General features: G+C 40.6%; 1 protein-coding gene across 2 annotated transcripts in view; it reads left to right on the top strand.

Annotated features, from left to right (window-relative positions):
• Positions 1-18170: 18170 nt before the first annotated feature.
• ITGAV (integrin subunit alpha V) overlaps positions 18171-19488 on the top strand; it is a 97989-nt gene continuing 96671 nt past the window's right edge. The window contains exon 1 of one of the 2 annotated variants that reach the window (XM_004385598.2): positions 18171-18644. In XM_004385598.2, coding sequence (XP_004385655.1) covers positions 18460-18644 — 185 coding nt within the window. In that variant the 5' untranslated portion in view covers positions 18171-18459. The remainder of the gene's footprint in view (positions 18645-19488) is intronic. The other variant, XM_023739899.1, reaches the window with a different exon arrangement.

Here is a 19488-nt window from a genome sequence, read left to right as displayed (position 1 = left end):
TGGCTGTAATACAATAGAAAGAGAAATGTTTTTCAGGAGGCCTGACTCACAGTCTGAGTAACACCCTTTATTAATTTTTGCGATGATGGCCAAGTCCTCTCTGAAATGCATTTTTCTTATAGTTATATAGTTAAGACAGAGGTCCCCAGGCTGTGGAAAATTCCACTGCCTCAAGCAGCTTGCTCGGCCTGCCCTGCAACTTTGCATTAGACTCCTAGCGCTTTTTGCTTGGCCTGCCTCACAAATTTGCATTAGAATCCTAGTTCCTTTGCTTGGCCTGCCCCATAAAAATCTTGGGGATGCGGGAAGTTATATGCAAACCCCACTGCACCTGCATAGTATGATTAAGAATGTTGCTGACGTTAACTTGGATGAACTCCCTACTTGTAAACACCTTAAAAGTAACCTTTCCCCTTGCCCTCACTAAGCAGTCTTGGTAGCAGCAGCTCCAATTGACTCCATTCCTCGAGCAACAAAATAAAGGCACCTTTCTGCTCTCCCACCTCGGTCTCTTTTTTATTGGCCAATAGAAATCACACTGAGCAGAACCTGGGGTTTCCACCCAGTAACATAGTTATATAGTACATAATTATATAATAAAGGGAAATTTTATTTCAAAGTCTGCAGTCAGAATCCTTTTTAGGGTAAAAACATTTTTTACTTCAATTTTTATTTGAAATTTGAGTTTGGAAACTAAGTCCCAAGCATGGTCTGAAAAAATAAGGCAAAACAGAGGCCTGAATTGCTCTACCTAAAAAATGAGAGGGATTTAGACATGGCCTTGGTCCAAATGGATGAAATGCAGGCCTGGGAGTTAGGAGAAAAGAAAGAATCTGGTAGAGGTGGATGCAAACAACATGGTGGGAGGTCAAGTGTCTGAGAAGACACAGCCAGTGAGAAGTTCCCACTGCGGGAATGCCGAGGGTTTTAAAGAATAGGGATGTTTAATATTCAACTGTCTGTGGTTAGTTGGTCTAGGCTGTAACAAAGCCCCCTCTGTCATTACCCTCAAACTTTCTGTAGAATTCTGTTTACCTGTAACTACTTTGCATCTGGGATTATTTTGTGGAATCAAAGTAAAAGGAACTATATTTCGCGTTTGGGATCATGCAGGGTAAGGTAAATGCAGGATTGAGTGAACAGTCAAGATACAGAAAGTGAGGTGAAAAGGATATTGAGAACTCAGTGAAGGCTTAAGCCCCTTTGAGAATCTTCAGAAACATTAGGAAAGATTCTGGGAATAATGGGAATTACTTATAGCTCACGATCTCAGATGTGCAAGTAATATCACATTACTTTCTTTAAAACAACTCGAATCTGACACAGAACTCTTATTTCTCAAGCACAATGCCATCAGTTTCTGAAGCTCCTTCTAAGCAGAGAAATCCCTGATGAATCTGGGAGCCCCTGGATTTAGGGTGTAATCTCCACAACCTGTGACCCCAGCCATCACCTTCAAAGATGAGAGAGGTGTCCCAGAGGGGAAAGGCTGTTGAAGACAGTAAAAGGGACCAGTGAGAAAGTTAGAAGTGCTGATGCGAGAGCAGCTTCTGTTCTTCCCACTGCCCTTGGCACATTGTAGTTCTGCGATGATTAAATTAATGAAGGACAAAGCAAAGATGTCACTTTAATGATTAAAATGCACCTGACCCAAGCCATGGTGTTTCCAATCACCTCATAGGCATGTGTAAGCTGGACAGTGAAACAGGAAGATAGAAGAAGAACTGATGCATTCAAATTGTGGTGTTGGTAAAGAATATTGAATATACCATGGACTGCCAGAAGAATGAACAAATCAGTCTCAGAAGAAACACAACCAGAATGCTCCTTAGAAATGAGGACGGCAAGACTTCAGCTCACTTACTTTGGACAAATTAGCAGAAAAGACCAATTGTTAGAAAAGGACATCATATTTGGTAAAGCAGAGGGTCAGCAAAAATGAGGGAAACCCTCCATGAGATAGACTGACACAGTGGCTCCAACAATGGGCTCAAACTTACCAAAGATTGTGAGGATGGTGCAGGACCAGGCAATGTTTCATTCTGTTATACAAAACGTTGCCATGAGTTAGAGCCAACTCTATGGCAACTGTTATGGATTGAATTGTGTCCCTTCAAAATGTGTGTCAACTTGGCTAGGCCATGATTCCCAGTATTGTGTGGTTGTCTGCCATTTTGTGATCTGATGTGATTATCCTATGTGTTGTAAATTCTAACCTCTATGATGTTAATGAGGCAGGACTCAATCTACAGGATTAGGTTGTATCTTGAGTCAATCTCTTTTGAGATATAAAAAGAGTCAAGCAAAGAGAAGGAAGACCTCATATCACCAAGAAAGAAGCACCAGGAATGGAGTGCGTCCTTTGGACCTGAGGTCCCTATGCTGAGAAGTTCCTAGACCAGGGGAAGACTGATGACAAGGACCTTCCCCCAGAATTGAGAGAGAGAGAGAAAGCCTTCCCCTGGAGCTGGTGCCCTGAATTCAGACTTGTAACATCCTGGACTAAGAGAATATATTTCTGTTTGTTAAAGCTATCCTCTTGTGGTATTTCTGTTATAGCAGCACTAGATAACTAAGACAGCAACTAACAACAGTAGCAAATCAGAAACATGGAAAAATTTGGTGCAGAATGGGACAGAAAATGAAGAAATAAAGATTAACTGCTCGTTTTTATAGCTGTGGCAATTTAAATTTAGAAGAGAATTTAGAATCTGTCAATTCTTAATCTAATTCTTAACCTCTGCATGAATACCATCTATCTCTACCCTGTCCAATTTGGGAGCCACTAGCTACATGTGGCTGTTAAAATTAAGTAACATTTGAAATTTATTTTATCAATCATACTCCCCATATTTCAAGTGCTCAATAGCCACATGTGGCTGATACAAGTATTTAGAAAAGTATAGAGAATATTTCCATAATTGCAGAAAGTTCTATCAGATAGCACTGATCTATTACATCCTATCAAATGATCATCCATCCTTAGCTTAAATTTTTCTTAACGAATATTATGGAGGAAGCTATTGTATTTGGGGCCAACCGTAATTGTTAGGTTATTCTTGAGGCTTTCTTCCTTATTTTCTTCCATACATTTGCCTTAGATTTTTTTTGTTTTTCACATGTATGAAAAGATTTGCTTTTTACAGGGAACACTTCATTACAGTAACTGTTTTAAAAAACTGTTAATGATAAAGATATTTTAAACTGAAATACTTAGACTAGGTCAATTTACATAGAATAAAAGTTAACTTAGCTTCCTATAGAGCCTCATTTATGCCTAAAGAATAGCATTAATTAATGTAACCATCTCCATAATAATTATTTTTCAAAACTCAAAAAGAAAAATCTAACTGTAGAAATAAATACCTCTGTGCTTCATAAAAATGCTAAAGATGCAGCAAAACTTTTCAATCTTTATGTTTCTATGCCCTAACCTAATGCAATTATGTAATTAAGGGCTCTATATCTAACTCCTAAGTGAGCGTAATCATTTCCTATTAAATCCAAATACTTAACATTTCTTCAAAATCCCCTTGCATATTACCATAATGACTGAAAGGTGGAAATCCTTAATTTATCTTCAAGTTTCTAGAGGAAGTAAGAGTGGAGATTTTCAAAAACCCCCAAAATGAATCATTCAAAAGGAACAAACTTGGTGAAGGCACCAGCTCATCTGAAAATTAAGAATATTGCTCATGAGAACTTAATTCATACTTGTTTTATTAACAACAAAAATTGGTTGAGCTTCCCTGGGCATATAAAATCTTAGGCATTAAAAAGTAAACTAACTAACTTTGCTTTCTGTAAATAATAATAACCTGTATTGTCAAGAAAACTTCCAGATAATTTTTCTGTTTTGTCTATTTAAAAAAGTAGGGAGAATGATTAATACATCTAAAACAACTTCTATCAAAATAGGGTGAGAATAAAAAAGTGTTTGCTACTCAAAAAAGTTAAGACTATTGTTTGCAGAATTAAGGTGGGATATCAGTTAGGGTTAGATTAGTCAAGATATAACTGAAAACCCAAGTAACAGTGGGTTAAAAAAATAGTTATTTTTCTCTCACATAATATAGTCTGCTGAAGCCCTGGTGGCGCAGTGGTTAAGAGCTACAGTGAGCTACGGCTCTGTCTTGGTCATCTAGTGCTGCTACAACAGAAATACCACAAGTGGATGGCTTTAACAAAGAGAAGTTTATTTCCTTACAGTAAAGTAGGCTAAAAGTCCAAATTCAGGGCATCAGCTCCAGCGGAAGGCTTTCTCTCTCTGTCGGCCTTCTCATCAATGTTCCCCCAGACTAGGAGCTTCTCCACACGGGGACCCCGGGTCCAAAGGACACGCTCTGCTCCTGGCACTGATTTCTTGGCGGTATGAGGTTCCCCCAATCTCTGCTTGCTTCCCTTTCCTTTTATCTCTTCAGAGATAAAAGGTAGTGCAGGCCACACCCCAGGGAAACTCCCTTTACATTGGATCAGGGATGTGACCTCGGTAAGGGTGGTGTTACAATCCCACCCTAATCCTCTTTAATATAAAATTACAATAACAAAATGGAGGCCAACCACACAATTCTGGGAATCATGGCCCAGCCAAACTGATACACACATTTTGGGGGGGACATAATTCAAACCATGACAGGCTGCTAACCAAAAAGTCAGCAGTGTGAATCCACCAGCCGTTCCTTGGAAACTATGAGGCAGTTCTACTCTGTCCTATAGGGTCACTATGAGCCGGAATCGACTCGATGGCAACAGGTTTGGTTTTGGTTTAATACAGTCTGCAGGTGGACAGTCAAGTACTGGAATGATGGGTCCACAGGTACCAGGAACCAGATTTTCTGCTCCTCAATTCTTAGATCATGACCTCTATCACCAAGTAAGCCTTATGTTTGCAATACAGCTGCTACAGACCCAATCATCCATCTCCCAGGCAGCAGCCATAAAGAAATTGCAGAGAAAAAAGAGCTCCAAAAGGTTGGCAGTTAGAATCCACCAGCTGCTCCTTGGAAACCCCATGGGGCAGTTCTACTCTGTCCTATAGGGTCACTATGAGTCAGAATCAACTTTATGGCAACGGGTTTGGTTTTTTGGTTTTTAATAATTAAGATAGCACCCTTGAAAGAGCTTTTCTAGAAGCTTCATATGGTGTTGTGTGTATCTTCTCCAACATCAACTCTAAATATCCTCTCTGACACCAACTGCAAATGTAATTCTTCTGACCTTAACTACCAGGAGTTAGGTCAAGTCTGCCAAACCTGCCAGGTCTGCCCCAAGAATTCAGACACTAGCCACAAGCTTGGGGATCTTTGGGACTCCCTCACTTCTGACCTTCTAGCTACAAATTTGGAAGTTTCCACTACCCCCTTGGGTTCAGTCATTCTCTAGAACAACTCACAGAAAGAGCTCAGGAAAGCGCTATACTTACCATTACAGTTTTATTATAGCAAAAAAGATACAAACTAGTACTAGCATAAAGAGGAGACTAATAGCGCAAGGTCTAGAAGGGTCCCCAAAGTGGAGCTTCAGTGTCCCAAAGGATATATCATTCTCCTGTGCATTGATGTGTTTCACCAACCAGGAAGCTCACCCAAGATTCAATGTCCAGAGTGTTTACTGGGCTTTCATTACGTAAGCATACTTGAGTGGATCATTCCCCACGTGGAAGAACTCAAAGTCCTCACCATATGGACGTCTCCATAGGGCAGTTTGTGTGTTCTCACAACATAGCAGCTGGCCTCCAATGCAAGAGAGAGAGCAAGGAAGAAGCTGTGGTACCTTTTATGAACTAATCAACAAAGTCACACAATCACTTCGGCTTTATTCTATTCATTAAAAGCAATTCACTAAGTCCAGGCCACACTCAAGAGGCAGGGAATTAAGCCTCATCTTCTGAAGGAGCATGTTTTAAAATCACCACACTTATTTTTCTCATCTGTTTAGATGGGGTAAAATTACTCACATATGCTAATTGTATTGTTATGAAAAGGCATAATCCATATAAAGCATTTTAATAGAGTACTTGGCACACAGTAAGCCCTTAATAAGTGTTAGCTAATGTTATCTAAAAGTCCCTGGGTGGTACGAACAGCTTTTACTCAACTACTAACCTAGAGATTGATGGTTTGAACCCACCCAGTGGTGCCACAGCATAAAGTCCTATTGATCTGCTTCTGTTAGGATTACAGCCAAGAAAATGCTATGGAAGAGTTCTACTCTGTAACACATTGGGTCACCATGTGTTGGAATCAACTTGATGACAACCAGTTTGGTTTTTTGGATTAATGCTTTTTATTTAAGTATTAAGTCAAACTGTTAGTCCATGGCTTAAGTCATGTCTGATTTATTTGGTAGTTCAAGCTCCAATTGAAATATTGGATGTATTGGAAGTACTTAATAAATATTTGTTAAATAATGAATGATTAACATATTCTTTAATAAAACCAGTTAACTGGAGTGCTTCTGTAAACGGAACGAGAAACATTGTAACAGTTGTGTGAAAAAGTTTGTTTTAAAACTCAGATTTTCATAGCTCTCTATATAAATAAACATGAAAAAGTTGCATATTAATGTTATGTGTACTAAGTTTTATAACTACTAATATTCACTACTATATAATACTACTGTCAGATCACCTTATTATGTTCTTGATATTTAAAATTTCTCTTGCAAAATTGTGTTTATGTAGATATATGTCTAGCTATGTCTTTTTGAGACATGAAGATTATTTTTTCTGACTAAAGAAATAATTTCATAATCATTTAGATGGCATGGGAAAAAAACTTAAGGAACTATACATATGCATTACATAAATGTTGTGTTTTGCCATTAGTGATATATTTTCTTGCCATTTTTTCCCAAGGAAAAAAATAAATACATGTGTTACTTCATAGACTACAGTTTTCAAAGTCTTTTCGTCAGTAGCCTTTATACTTATTATAAACCAGAAGGAAAAAAAAAAGAGAGAGAAGTTTTGGTTTATAATCTCCAGTAACAAGGCTACATTTATACAAAATGATTAATAGAAGGGAAGCATTAGTAATCATATACCAAGTGACAGAAACATTTGAAATTATCCCACACGACTCCTTTTAGAACTCATTACATATAAAGAAAGTGTACTAATTTTTGTAAATTTGATGCTATTTTGTTATATTACAGAAATTTATATTAGCTAATTCTGAATATACCACAAATACTTTGCTTTCCATATCTAAGCCTCCAATTTGAATTTTCAGTGATAGAAGAATAACTTATACAGCATTACCCACTTCCAAACACAGATTTTTCTTGTGATCTATTTCTTAGCACTCATCAGAAGCTTCATCACTTCAAGTCTTAAAAACAAATTAAATCCTTCTAAGTACTTATAATGTAAGAGAATGCTGTAAACTTTAGTTAGTTTAAATGAAATAATATACAAGATTCTCCTTTTACACTTTTCACCATGTTGATTATTTGAAGGGAAAGCTTTTAAAAGTCATCAGGCATGGTCCTTAAAGTAGAGAATGTCTATCTTGAGAGCCTAGGAGTGCACAGGACGATTCTTGCTAGTTATGATTAATTTGTGTCTGCTTCATAAGCCCCAAACTCTAACTCCAAGTTAGAACAAGATATGAAAACAGCCATAAAATCTTAGAAAAACTATTCTAGATGATGTTTATTAGTTTAATGCTAATCTTTGCTAGTTATTAAGTGAGCCTGCTAAATACTGTTGGGCTTTTCTACTTCTCGAAAAAACACATTCATTCATTCATTCATGCAAGACTATCTGAGTTATTACCTTCATGTACTTAATTTATGGAGGTGTCATTTTATTTTTTAATTCATACATTCATTCATTTATCCTTCAATAAATTTCTGCTATTCAACAAGAACTGTGACGTGGAGATGACTCTTGAGTTGAATGCTGAAGACTTGGTGGAATCAGGATAGGAGAGCGAGGAAAAGAATGGTACTCTAGGATGAAGAGAAAAGAACCTCTGAAACAGAGGCACAGAACACTTAATTGTGTGCATGAGAAACTGGTACATAACCCAAGAGGCAGTCCTTCGAACAGAACAAGGGATACTGCTCAGCTTAAAATCAGGAAAGGTATGCGTCAGGATTGTATTCTTTCATTATACTTATTCAGTGCATATGTTGAGCAAATAATCCAGGAAACTGGACTATATGAAGAAGAATGCAGCATCAGGATTGGAGGAAGACTCATTAACAACTTGTGATATGCAGATCACACAACCTTGCTTGCTGAAAGTGAAGAGAATTTGACGTACTAACTGATAAAGATCAAAAATCCATCGGTATGGATTACGCCTCAACATAAAGAAAACAAAATCCTCACAACTGGACCAATAAGCAACATCACGATAAATGGAGAAAAGAATGAAGTTGTCAAGGACTTCATTTTACTTGGACCCACAATTAACACCCATGGAAGCAGAAGGAAAGAAATCAAAGGACTTATTGCATTGGGCAAATCTGCTGCAAGACCTCTTTAAAGTGTTAAAATGCAAAGATGTCACTTTGAGGACTAAGGAGCGCCTGACCCAAGCCATGGTACTTTCAATCACCTCATATGCATGCAAAAGCTGAACAATGAATAAGGAAGATCGAAGAATTGGTGCCTTTGAATTATGGTATTGGCAAAGAATATTGAATATACTATGGACTGCCAAAAGAATGAACAAATCTGTCTTGGAAGAAATACAGCCAGATTGCTCCTTAGAAGCAAGGATGGCGAGACATCATCTCACGTACTGAACATGTTATCAGGAGGGACCAGTCCCTGGAAAAGGACATCATGCTTGGTAAAGTACAGGGTCAGAGAAAGAAAGAAGTCCCTCAACGAGATGGATTGACACAGTGGCTACAACAATGGGTTCAAACATAGCAATGATTGTAAGGATGGCACAGGAACGGGCAGTGTTTCTTCTCTGCTGTACATAGGGTCACTACGAGTCAGAACTGACCTGACGGTGCCTAATAACAACATCTACAAACTGGAAGAAAGAACTGGCAATCTACTTCTGAAAAATCAGCCATTGAAACCCTATGGAGCACAGTTCTATTCTGACACACATGGGGTCTCCATTTGTCAGAAAAGACTCTACGGGGTACCTATAGATTAGAATGAGAAACATTTCTCCATTTCATTCCCAGTATTCATGGATGTGAGCCAGTTTATCCTCAGTGACCATCATTATTCTGCCTAGTGTGGGAGAAAGACATTTGATAGAGGCCTGGATGATTTTCCATTTCATGGCGGCTGTCAACAACCCCCCGCCCCCAGTTATTCTTGGGAGTTCACTGAGACCTCAGGATCTAGGGGCTAGGTAAGACCTTGGAGTATCACCAGCTTCCTTCACTGTCCACAAGGATGTGGAGTCAGGAAGAGATTTAGCAGAGGGAATGTACATATACAATTGTCTCTTCTCTTTGATACCAGCCCCACAAAATATTCACTTAAGATTATTTTCTTTATAGTAAAACTTCAGTAGATTAAGACCACATTTTTAGTCTATCATAAAACCATTGCTCAGTTACACTTTCATAATTTCTTCTTTAACAAATCTTGTCAAGTTAGTGGAAACTGTCTTAGTTATCTGGTGCTGCTTTAATGGAAATACCATAAATGGGTGGCTTTAAAGAACAGTAATTTATTTTCTTACATTTTGGGAGGCTAGAAATATGGATATATGGCGCTGGCTCTAGGGGAAAGTCCTTGCCTCTTTTTGGCTTCTGTTCCTTGATGTGGCATCTATCTTCCCCCATCTCTGCTTGCTTGCTTGCTTAATCTGCTCTTTCATATCTCAAAAGTGATTGGCTCAAAACACACCCTACACTGATCTGGCCTCCTAACATAACAAAGAAAACCCATTCCCAAATGGGATTATAACCACAGGTATCGGGGTTAGGATTTACAACACATATTTTGGGGGGCACACAATTCAATCCATAAAAACCAATGATAAAAATTTGATTAAAATATCTTACAGGCAAATCTTCTGTAAAAAGTTCCGAAGGGCTGAGAATAAAGATAATTTGTTAAGTAAATTATCAGATCACTTTGGATATATTGTACACCTTTTATCTTTATTCTTATATTGTTCTATTATGTAGTTTTATATTGTAAAAGGCAACCTAGCGGCAATGATTGTGCTTACAGTCAGGCCACCTTTTGTTCAAAATCTGACTCTGCCACACTAGCTTCATGACCTTGGAAAAACTATTCAATCTCATGTTGTCATTAGCTGCCATAGAGTGAGTTCCCATCCCACGCCCCCATCCCTTACTCATGGTGACTCCATGCCCAAAAGAACAAAAGTTGTGCATGAGGTGCATTGGCTGTGAATCAAACCCAGGTCTTCCACATGGAAGGCAAGAATTGTATTACTGAACTGCCACTGCTCCATATTCAATCTCATAGAGAATCAGTTTCTTCATCTTTAATTAACGAATATGAATAGAACTTATCTGATAGAGATTTGTGACTAATAAGTGACTTAATAAATACACAAAATGCATAGCACATCACATAATGAGTAAGCTCAGTAAAGATGTTAGTTATAGCCAAATCTTTGGACAATGGAATTCCTAAGAACCTGTGTTGAACTCAGAGGACACAAAGACAATAAGGCATAGTTCCTCATAGAAGGCTTCGTAGAGGAGATGATGATGCTGTATCAATACAACTCTTGAAAGAAGAGTAGGAATTAATTAGCCAAGTAGAGGACATTGTGTAGGCTTGTGTGTGGCAGAAAGATGAAAGTCCGGGGAAGTGGTTAAGGAGGAAGGCTAATGTGTTCTAGGAAGATGAGTCCTATGAACAAAGGTAGCATGATATCCTGGTGAAGCTCCATCTAATTTAGTATGGCTAAGGCAACATTGTGAGGATGGGAGTGGTAAGAGGTAACAGTGCATGACAATAAATAAGATTGCCCTGGGGACGAGTTGAATGAAAAAATCAGTGAATCAAGGACAGAAACCTGGGGAACTCTAACATTCAAGGGGTTGATTGGGAAATAAGGCCTAGAAAGGAGACAAGTTTCAGGCTTTCTTCTCTTCCATCCACCGAGGGCCCACTGGTGCTGGCTGGGGATTTTTTCTGATAGAAATCAGATAGAAACGGTAGGGGAGAATAAAGGCAGAGAGGCCACGTCAGTTTCCCTAACAAAGAGCTAGGAGGAGAGAGGTAGGAGACAGTCAGACAAACAACAGCAAGAAAAACTGTTGGCTGAGTTTGGTGGATTAAAGGCTCTGGAGAAATGGAGCGGAAGAAGGGGGTTTCAGAGGGTTTCCTTGGGTTATTAATTGGATCTCCTTGATGTTTTTTGAGAGGTAAAAATTTGAAATTCCTCTTAAATTATTTTGGGGTAATAGACTGAGCTCCTTTGTGTGCAGAGACAAAGCCAAGTGGAGCCCTGGTTTGATTATGATTGAAGGAGGAACAGTTGGGAAAGTACCAGGAGAACTAAGGGAGTATGCTAATCCTAACACAATGGTTCACTAAACTGCTAGTAGTAGAATTATTAATGGCAACAAGGACTATTCAATTCTATGAGGTAGGTACTATTGTTATTCCCATTTTATAGATAAGAAAACTGAGATACAGAGTGGTGAAAATGATTTGCCCAGAGTCTCAGAACTAGTACTTTGTGGAGCCAGGAATTGGATGACCAGGAATGAACAAAGCCAGACAATCTGTTTCCAGAGGCTGAAATTACAGAAACCAATGGAATCAGGATTTAAACTAAAGGACAGATGAGTAGAGGTAACATTTAAAGTAAAAAATTGAACTATTTAATATTTTGGGGTTTGCGGGTTGCTATGATACTACGCAAGTTTCAGCTGAGCATCTAGGCTAAGATGAACTAGGAAGAAAAGCCTGGTGATCCACTTCCAAAAACCAGTCAATGAAAACTTTATGGATTACAACAGCTAGATCTCTAACAGATCATAGGGGTGGTGCAGAACTGGGCAGCGTTTCATTCTGCTTTGCATGGGGTTGCCACGCATCGGGGCCGACTTCAGAGCAGCTAACAACATCAGTATTTTATTTGTCTCTGCTAGAAAATGATTATACTTAATGTAGATATATTATGCAGTTCTGCTTTTGAGTTGAAAATTGTTATAATGTAACTTAAAGAATAATGCCAGATGCACACAGGAGGGGCATGGCTTTTCCTCCACAGAATGATGTATGCTTTTCCCCTCTCCCGTGAACACAGTACTTGACACATAGTGGATTCTGGATAAGTGCTGGCTGAACTGATACGCACTATAAAAACTCTGTCAATTTGCAAGGCAAATTGCATAGATAGCTGCTCAATCATGGCTGCCCTGGTAAGAAAGTTTTCAAAGATGTCTACATTTATAACCCAGCGTTCCTCAAGTTCCTGGGTGAGCCCAGTTCATTGTTTAATAGATATGTTTTGTTATAGATCCTGTTTTTGCAAGTTACTCATCTGAAGTAAAGCAAAGAAGGAAAACACAGATAGCTCAAGAATAAATGCTTTTAGTAGCTGTTTTCAGACCTATTTGTGGGGTGTGTTCCTGAGTTCACTCAAGGCTCTTTGGGTACACCTGTATTGCCATTCCTTTGACTTCTTCCTTTACCTGGTTCTCTCATATTTCCCCCCACCATCTCCTGGTCTGTTGGACCTCTGTTCTGGGATCAAGAGTTGAGGTGCCAGTGGGATTATTGGCCTGACCAGAGTTTAAACCTCTATACTCTCTATCCTCCTTATCTGGATAGATTTTCTTGGGGATTGGTTCTCAGGCTTTTAAGGCATAAAAGATCCTTTGGGCTTATAGCTACATACCCATAGCCTCTGCAGCGTACCAAGCAGCATAGTGAGTAGAACGGTGTATTTGTATTTGTGTCTAAGAATATATGAAGGTCCCTGGGTGGCACCAACAGTTTGTACTCAACTATTAATCTAAAAGTTGGTGGTTTGAACCCCCCAGCGGTGCTATGTAAGAAAGGCCTGGCAATCTGCTTTTGAGAAAACCCTATGGAGCAGTTCTGCTCTGCAACACATAGGGTCGCCTTGAGTTGGAATGGACTGGATGGCAACGGGTTTATTCTTATAGGATCTCCAGCCAAAATAATGACTCACTTGGCACTTCTTTTAGGCAAATCCTGGACCACAGCTTGTAAAACATGCCCAAAGTTTTGCTGTACAGGAAGTCCCCAGTTTATGATGGGGTTCCATTCCAACAACTCTGTCAAAAGTTGGTTCTGACATAAGTCAAATACCTCGTTTGTTTTGTTTTGTTTTCTTTATTACTGCCTTTTATTATCAGTATCTTTTTTTCTTTTTATTGTTGTGCTTTAAGTGAAAGTTTACAATTCGAGTTTGTCTCTCATACAAAAGTTTATACATACATTGTTTTGTGACCCTACTTGCTCTCCCTATACTGTAACAGCACACTCTTCCTTTCCACCCTGGATTTCCTGTGTCCATTCAACCAGCTCCTGACCCTCTCTGCCTTCTCATTTCACCTCCGGACAAGAGCTGCTCATTTAATCTCATGTATCTACTTGAGCTAAGAAGCACGCTCTTCATGAGAATCATTTTATGTCCCATAGTCCAGTCTAATCTTTGTCTGAAGAGTTGGCCTTGGGAATGGTTTTAGTTTTAGGCTAACAGAGAGCCCAGGAGCCACATCTTCCAGGGTCACTCCAGTCTCAATCAAACCATTAAGTCTGGTCTTTTTATTAGAATTTGAGTTCTGCACTCCACTTTTCTCCTGCTCCATCAGGGACTCTCTGTTTTTTTCCCTGTCAGGGTGGTCATTGTGGTAGCTGAGCACCATCTAGTTCTTCTGGTCTCAGGCTGATGAAGTCTCTGGTTTATGTGGCCCCTTCTGTCTCCTGGGCTAATACTTTCCTTGTGCCCATAGTGTTCTTCATTCTCCTTTACTCCAGGTGGGTTGGGACCAATTGATGCATCTTAGATGGCCGCTTGCTAGCTTTTAAGACCCCAAACACCACTCACCAAAGCGGGATGCAGAACATCTTAAAAAACTTTGTTGTGCCAATTGACCTAGATGTCCCCTGAATCCATGGTCCCCAGACCCTTATCCCTGTGACTCTGTCCCTTGACGTGTTTAGTTGTATTCAGGAAATTTCTTAGCTTTGGTTCAGTCCAGTTGTGCTGACTTCCCCTGTAGTGTGTGCTGTCTTTCCTTTCACCTAAGATAATTCTTGTCTACTTTCTAGTTAGTGAATACCCCTCTCCCTCCCTCCTCACCCTTGTAACCATCAAAGAATGTTGTCTTCTGTGTTTAAACTTTTTCTTGGGTTTTTATAATAGTGATCTTATACAATATTTGTCCTTTTGCGACTAAGTTCACTCAGCATAATACCTTTTGGATTCCTCCACGTTATAAGACGTTTCATGGATTCATCGTTCTTTATCACTGAGTAGTATTCCATTGTGTGAATATACCATAATTTGTTTATCCATTCGTCTGTTGATGGGCACCTAGGTTGTTTCCATCTTTTTGCTATCGTGAACAATGCTGCAATGAACAAGAGTGTGCATATATCTATTTGTGTGATGGCTCTTAATTCTCTAGGATATATTCCAAGGAGTGGGATTGCTGGATGGTGTGGTACTTCTATTTCTAGCATTTTAAGTTCGCACCAAATCAATTTCCAAAGTGGTTGTACCATTTTACATTCCCACCAACAGTGTATAAGTGTTCCAGTCTCTCCACAACCTCTCCAACATTTATCATTTTGTGTTTTTGGGATTAATGCTAGCCTTGTTGGGGTGAGGTGGTATCTCATAGTAGTTTTGATTTGCATTTCTCTAATGGCTAATGATCGTGAGCATTTCCTCATGTGTCTGTTAGTCACCTGAATGTCTTCCTTGGCAAAGTGCCTGTTCATATCCTTTGCCCATTTTTTAATTGGGTTGTTTGTCCTTTTGTTGTTGAGGTTTTGCAGTATCTTGTAGATTTTACAGATTAGATGCTGACCGGATTTGTCATAGCAAAAATTTTTTTCCCAGTCTGTAGGTTGTCTTTTGACTCTTTTGGTGAAGTCTTTTGATGAGCATAAGTGTTTAATTTTTAGGAGCTCCCAGTTATCTAGTTTCTCTTCTGGTGTTTGTGCATTGTTACTTATGGCTCATATTCTGTGTATGCCATGTATTAGGGCTCCTATTATCAGTATCTTTATAAATCCAATCTTTATTTTTGTCTTTGGGGGTTGGAAATATTACATATAAACTTACAGATATATTTTAATACATACATACATACATTAAAAAAATACACAAATCATAAAAATTTACTCTGATAATGAAGAAGAGTTGGACAATGTTAGCGTTTTGTCAGTTGCGGTAATAACTCCACTTGTGGAAGGTTCTGGATCATCTGGATTATCCCTGGGAATAGGGACGGTGTTTCTGGTCAGAAAATTAGTGAGAGTTGTCTGTACGGTCCTTTTCTTTTTTCTTCATGTATTTTGTGGTAACATCTTACTGCTTCCTGAATCTGCCTATTCAGTTTAGCAAAGCGATCAGCATTTTGGTCTATGTTTTCAAGAAAATAAAGCCCCTATTTAATTTAGAAAAAAACCTCTGCTAATCCTTTCACTGTGAAATTTTTTGACAATTTCTGTCCTTCATCTTCTTCATTATTTCTTTCTTCTTCAGTATTTCTTTCCTCTTCAAAATCCATTAAGTCCTGGTCTGTCAATTCCCCTTCTATGAGCTGTTTCACATTGGCGATATCAAGTTCTAAATTCAGCATTCTTACCATATGGATGACTTTTCCACCTATCTCTTCCATTATATTATCCTGATCACATGCTTGGAGCGTGTTCACATTAACTCAGCAGTTTTTTCCATATACCCTGCATGCATTTTCCTGTAACTTCCTCCCAGGAAGATGCAATGTTCAGGATACACTGAAGATACAATTCTTCCAGAAATTGTGTGATGTTACCATACATCCATCTGTTGCAACTATTGCTGGAGAAAATGTAGTCTGTAGGCAATTTCACCATGATCCATAGGCTGAATCACAGCTGTCATATTGGGAGGTAAATACATCACTTTCACATCTGGATTTAGATCATCTGGGTGAGGAGGATGTCCTGGGGCATTATTAAGTAATGGTTGTCAGGTGCCTTCGCAGTTCAATTGCAGTTCAATTGCCTTATGTCATTAGAGTTGAACACTGCCCAACTTTATATCAGTTATGACTCCCGACACCAATTTCATTGTAGACCAGGCCATAGCCTGCTATACTACAGTGTTTTGAACAGTAGATCATAACACTGAACAACTGCAACTGAACATCAGAATGACAACATTAGCAAATTACATGCTGCAACATTGTATGTAGTACATATTACTAACGATAAGACGTACAAAACAAAACAAACAAAATAAACAAAAAAGGCAGTTGCTAAGTGCCATGATCCTAACTCAAATACATCATAAGCAGGGGACACCTTTCTTTTCGTTGAATTTAAAAATAAAAATATTTAATGCAATCAAATACTATAAATACAAATGAGGCATTTCATTTTAATTTGTATGCATATCCCTTCACAGGATTATTTAATAGCTATCAGATTAATAAGTAATGTGATTGAATTTGAATTATTACTTTGGGAAAAAATCCAAAATCACTGTTACGGTACTTGTAAGTTTTTTAAATCCACACAATACATTTATACTTTCAGCCATACTCTCCAGATTCTTTAGCATGAGATACAGAATATGGGAAAGTCATTTCTCTGGGCAGAGGTTACTCATCATTTTACCTGCCATTCATTTATTCAACATTTTATTGGTTGCTTACTGTCTGCCCCCGCCAAGGTGCTAGAAATTGGACATATAAAGAAAAAGGTCAAGGTTCATACTCTCCTGTAAGTCTCTTAGTCTAGCGTTGTCAGGGTGTGGTGGAACACACCACACTCACAGTAAACCCCCAGGGGCCTTATTTTACTGGTGCATATACCTCCTTCTAGGTGGTGTAGTGGTTAAGTGCTATGGCTGCTAGCCAAAAGGTTGGCAGTTCAAATCTACCAGGTGTTCGTTGGAATATAGGGTTGCTATGAGTTGGAATTGACTCCATGGCAACGAGTTTGTTAGTTTTTTTTTTTTTTTTTAAATACCTTCTCCAGCCCTAAGGTTATGTCTACCTAAACCAACAAAACCCGTTGCCATCGAGTCTGACTCATACCCACCTTATAGGATAGAGCAGAATTGCCCAATAAGGTTTCCAAGGGTAGCACAGTGGTTAAAGAGTCTACGATTGCTAACCAAAAGGTCAGCAGTTCGAATCTACTCTGTCCTACAGGGCCGCTAGGAGTGTGAATCGACTCAGTGGCAATGGGTTTGGATTTGGAATCTTTCTGGAAGCCAACTGCACATCCTTCTCCCTCAGAGCAGCTGGTGGATTAGCAGCCGTGCGCTTTAACCACTGGGCCAGCAGGGCTCCTTATGTGTACATAAGTATCATAAATCAACGAGTTATTTAACTGAAATCATACAATTCCAGCTAATACACTGGGATTAAAGTTTTGACTAGTCTATGAATTCAAAACGACTGCTTCCGATTCTTTGCCTAGCCAATCCGTTCGTCGACCACTAAATTCAGTTTTAACATGTCTGTAAGAGGCTGTGCTAGCATTCTGAAGTTTGTAATTATGTTCAGTGTTTGTGTGTGGGATGCGGTGGGGAGGGAAAAGACCATTAATTAAAGAGTTTCGTTTGTGAGAGCCCGCCAGGCTTTTCAGTAGCAAAAACATGAAAAGCGGATAAAGCTTTCCTCACTTTAAAAAAGTCGCACGGGAGCTCCCGGCGGAATCAGGGGATGTGGGGGGCCCTCAGCGCTCCCATGGACGCGGGCTGGGACGCTAGACCATCCCTGACCCTGCCACCTCCCGCCCCTAGGGTTCGGTCTGAGGCCCTAGTCTGGGAGCGCTGCCACTGACGGGAGTTCTGCGAGTCCTGGGCCACCGCACAGGCGCCCTGGGCTCGGAACAGGCGGTGACACCGCGCACGGAAGTGCGCTCGGCTCTCCCTAGCCGGGGGCCAGCTCTCCTCCTCCACTTCCTTCTCTCTGCAGTTCAGCCTCCCGGCCGGCTCCTCCTCCTCCTCCGCTGCCTCCTCCCCCTGCGCGCCGCAGTCCTTAGGCCGGGATGTGCGGCTCTCACCCCGACAGTCCTGAGCCCGAGACGCGGTGTTGACCCGCTGAGCCAGAGCGAGACAAGGGCCGCCCACTCTGCCGCCACCGCCCCACGCGCACGGCGCCCCTCTTCCCGGGCAGCCTCCCCGAAGCTCAGCCCTCCTGCCTTCCCCGGCGTTGTCCCTACCTCGCTGGGAAGCGAGCGGCCGGCAAGTTTCGGCGCGCACAAGAGGCGGGCCGCGGGCACCGTGCGCCCGGGAGGGGTGGCCGCGGCTCCGGGCTCGGCGTCCCGAGCGCACTTTGGCGATGGCTTCTCAGCCGCGAAGGCGGCGGTTCCTCTGCCTTCGCCATCTCCTGTTCCTTATCCCCGGACTTTTACTGCCTCTTTGCGGCGCCTTCAACCTAGATGTGGACAGTCCTGCTGAGTACTCTGGCCCCGAGGGAAGTTACTTCGGTTTTGCTGTGGATTTCTTCGTGCCCAGCGCGTCTTCGTAAGTATCCCCACTTGGAGGGGGAGTCGCCCCCCTCCCCCACCGCGCGCACCGACCCTGAGTTTCCCCCGTCTGGAGAGATCGCCAGGTGGGATCCCGGCGTTTGTGTCCCGGGTAGATGAAATGTGGGAAGATGAACTCCCTTGGCACCCGCTTCCCGGTTCTTCACTCCTCCCTTTTTTGAATTGGTTAGGGGTAGAGAGAGAGCTTTGAAACAAACGCGCTTAAAATTCAAAGTTCGGGACAAGTGGTAAATCAACAAAGGCTGGTCTTGCCCCAGTTCGCGGCTCCTCTGCTCGTGTCCGGGACTTGGTCAGTTTCATCCCCTGTCTTCTTTCTCCCCGGTACCAGTTAGCCTTCCCAATGGTCTTTTTCTGCTTCTCACACTCAACAGCTCTCCTTTTCGCTCTCCCTAAACAAACCCTCCCCCACCCTTTCCTCCTCTTGGTCTCATTCTGTTTTTCCTAACTTACCTCCTTTCCAGGCATTCAGTTGACTAAAATGACCATATTGTCGTATTAAAATACATTGTGTCTTATCTCTGGAACTATCAGACCTTTGCACATTTGAGGTTGAATAGACAATTTGAATGTGTCATCTATTCTATTTATACTGATTCACTATTTTGGTCATTGTTCAGAAAGAACAGAGTGCTGAGTTTTCACTCGCTGCAGGTCATTTGAATACCACAGCATTTAAGAATTCAGTTATGTTTTCATATTGTCAGCGTTCCGCGTTGCAAGGACCGTCACGCTTTGTAACAGAGTTATTGTCTTTATTGGATTAAAAATCTCGCTGCCCTTACCGAACGCTGACACCACTCTCACCACCTCACCCCCGTATT

Source organism: Trichechus manatus, unplaced genomic scaffold (genome assembly GCF_000243295.1).
Source record: "Trichechus manatus latirostris isolate Lorelei unplaced genomic scaffold, TriManLat1.0 scaffold00142, whole genome shotgun sequence".
Classification (NCBI taxonomy): domain Eukaryota; kingdom Metazoa; phylum Chordata; class Mammalia; order Sirenia; family Trichechidae; genus Trichechus; species Trichechus manatus.
The sequence above is the reverse complement of the archived record's forward strand: the minus strand, read 5'-3'. Positions and strand labels throughout refer to the sequence as shown.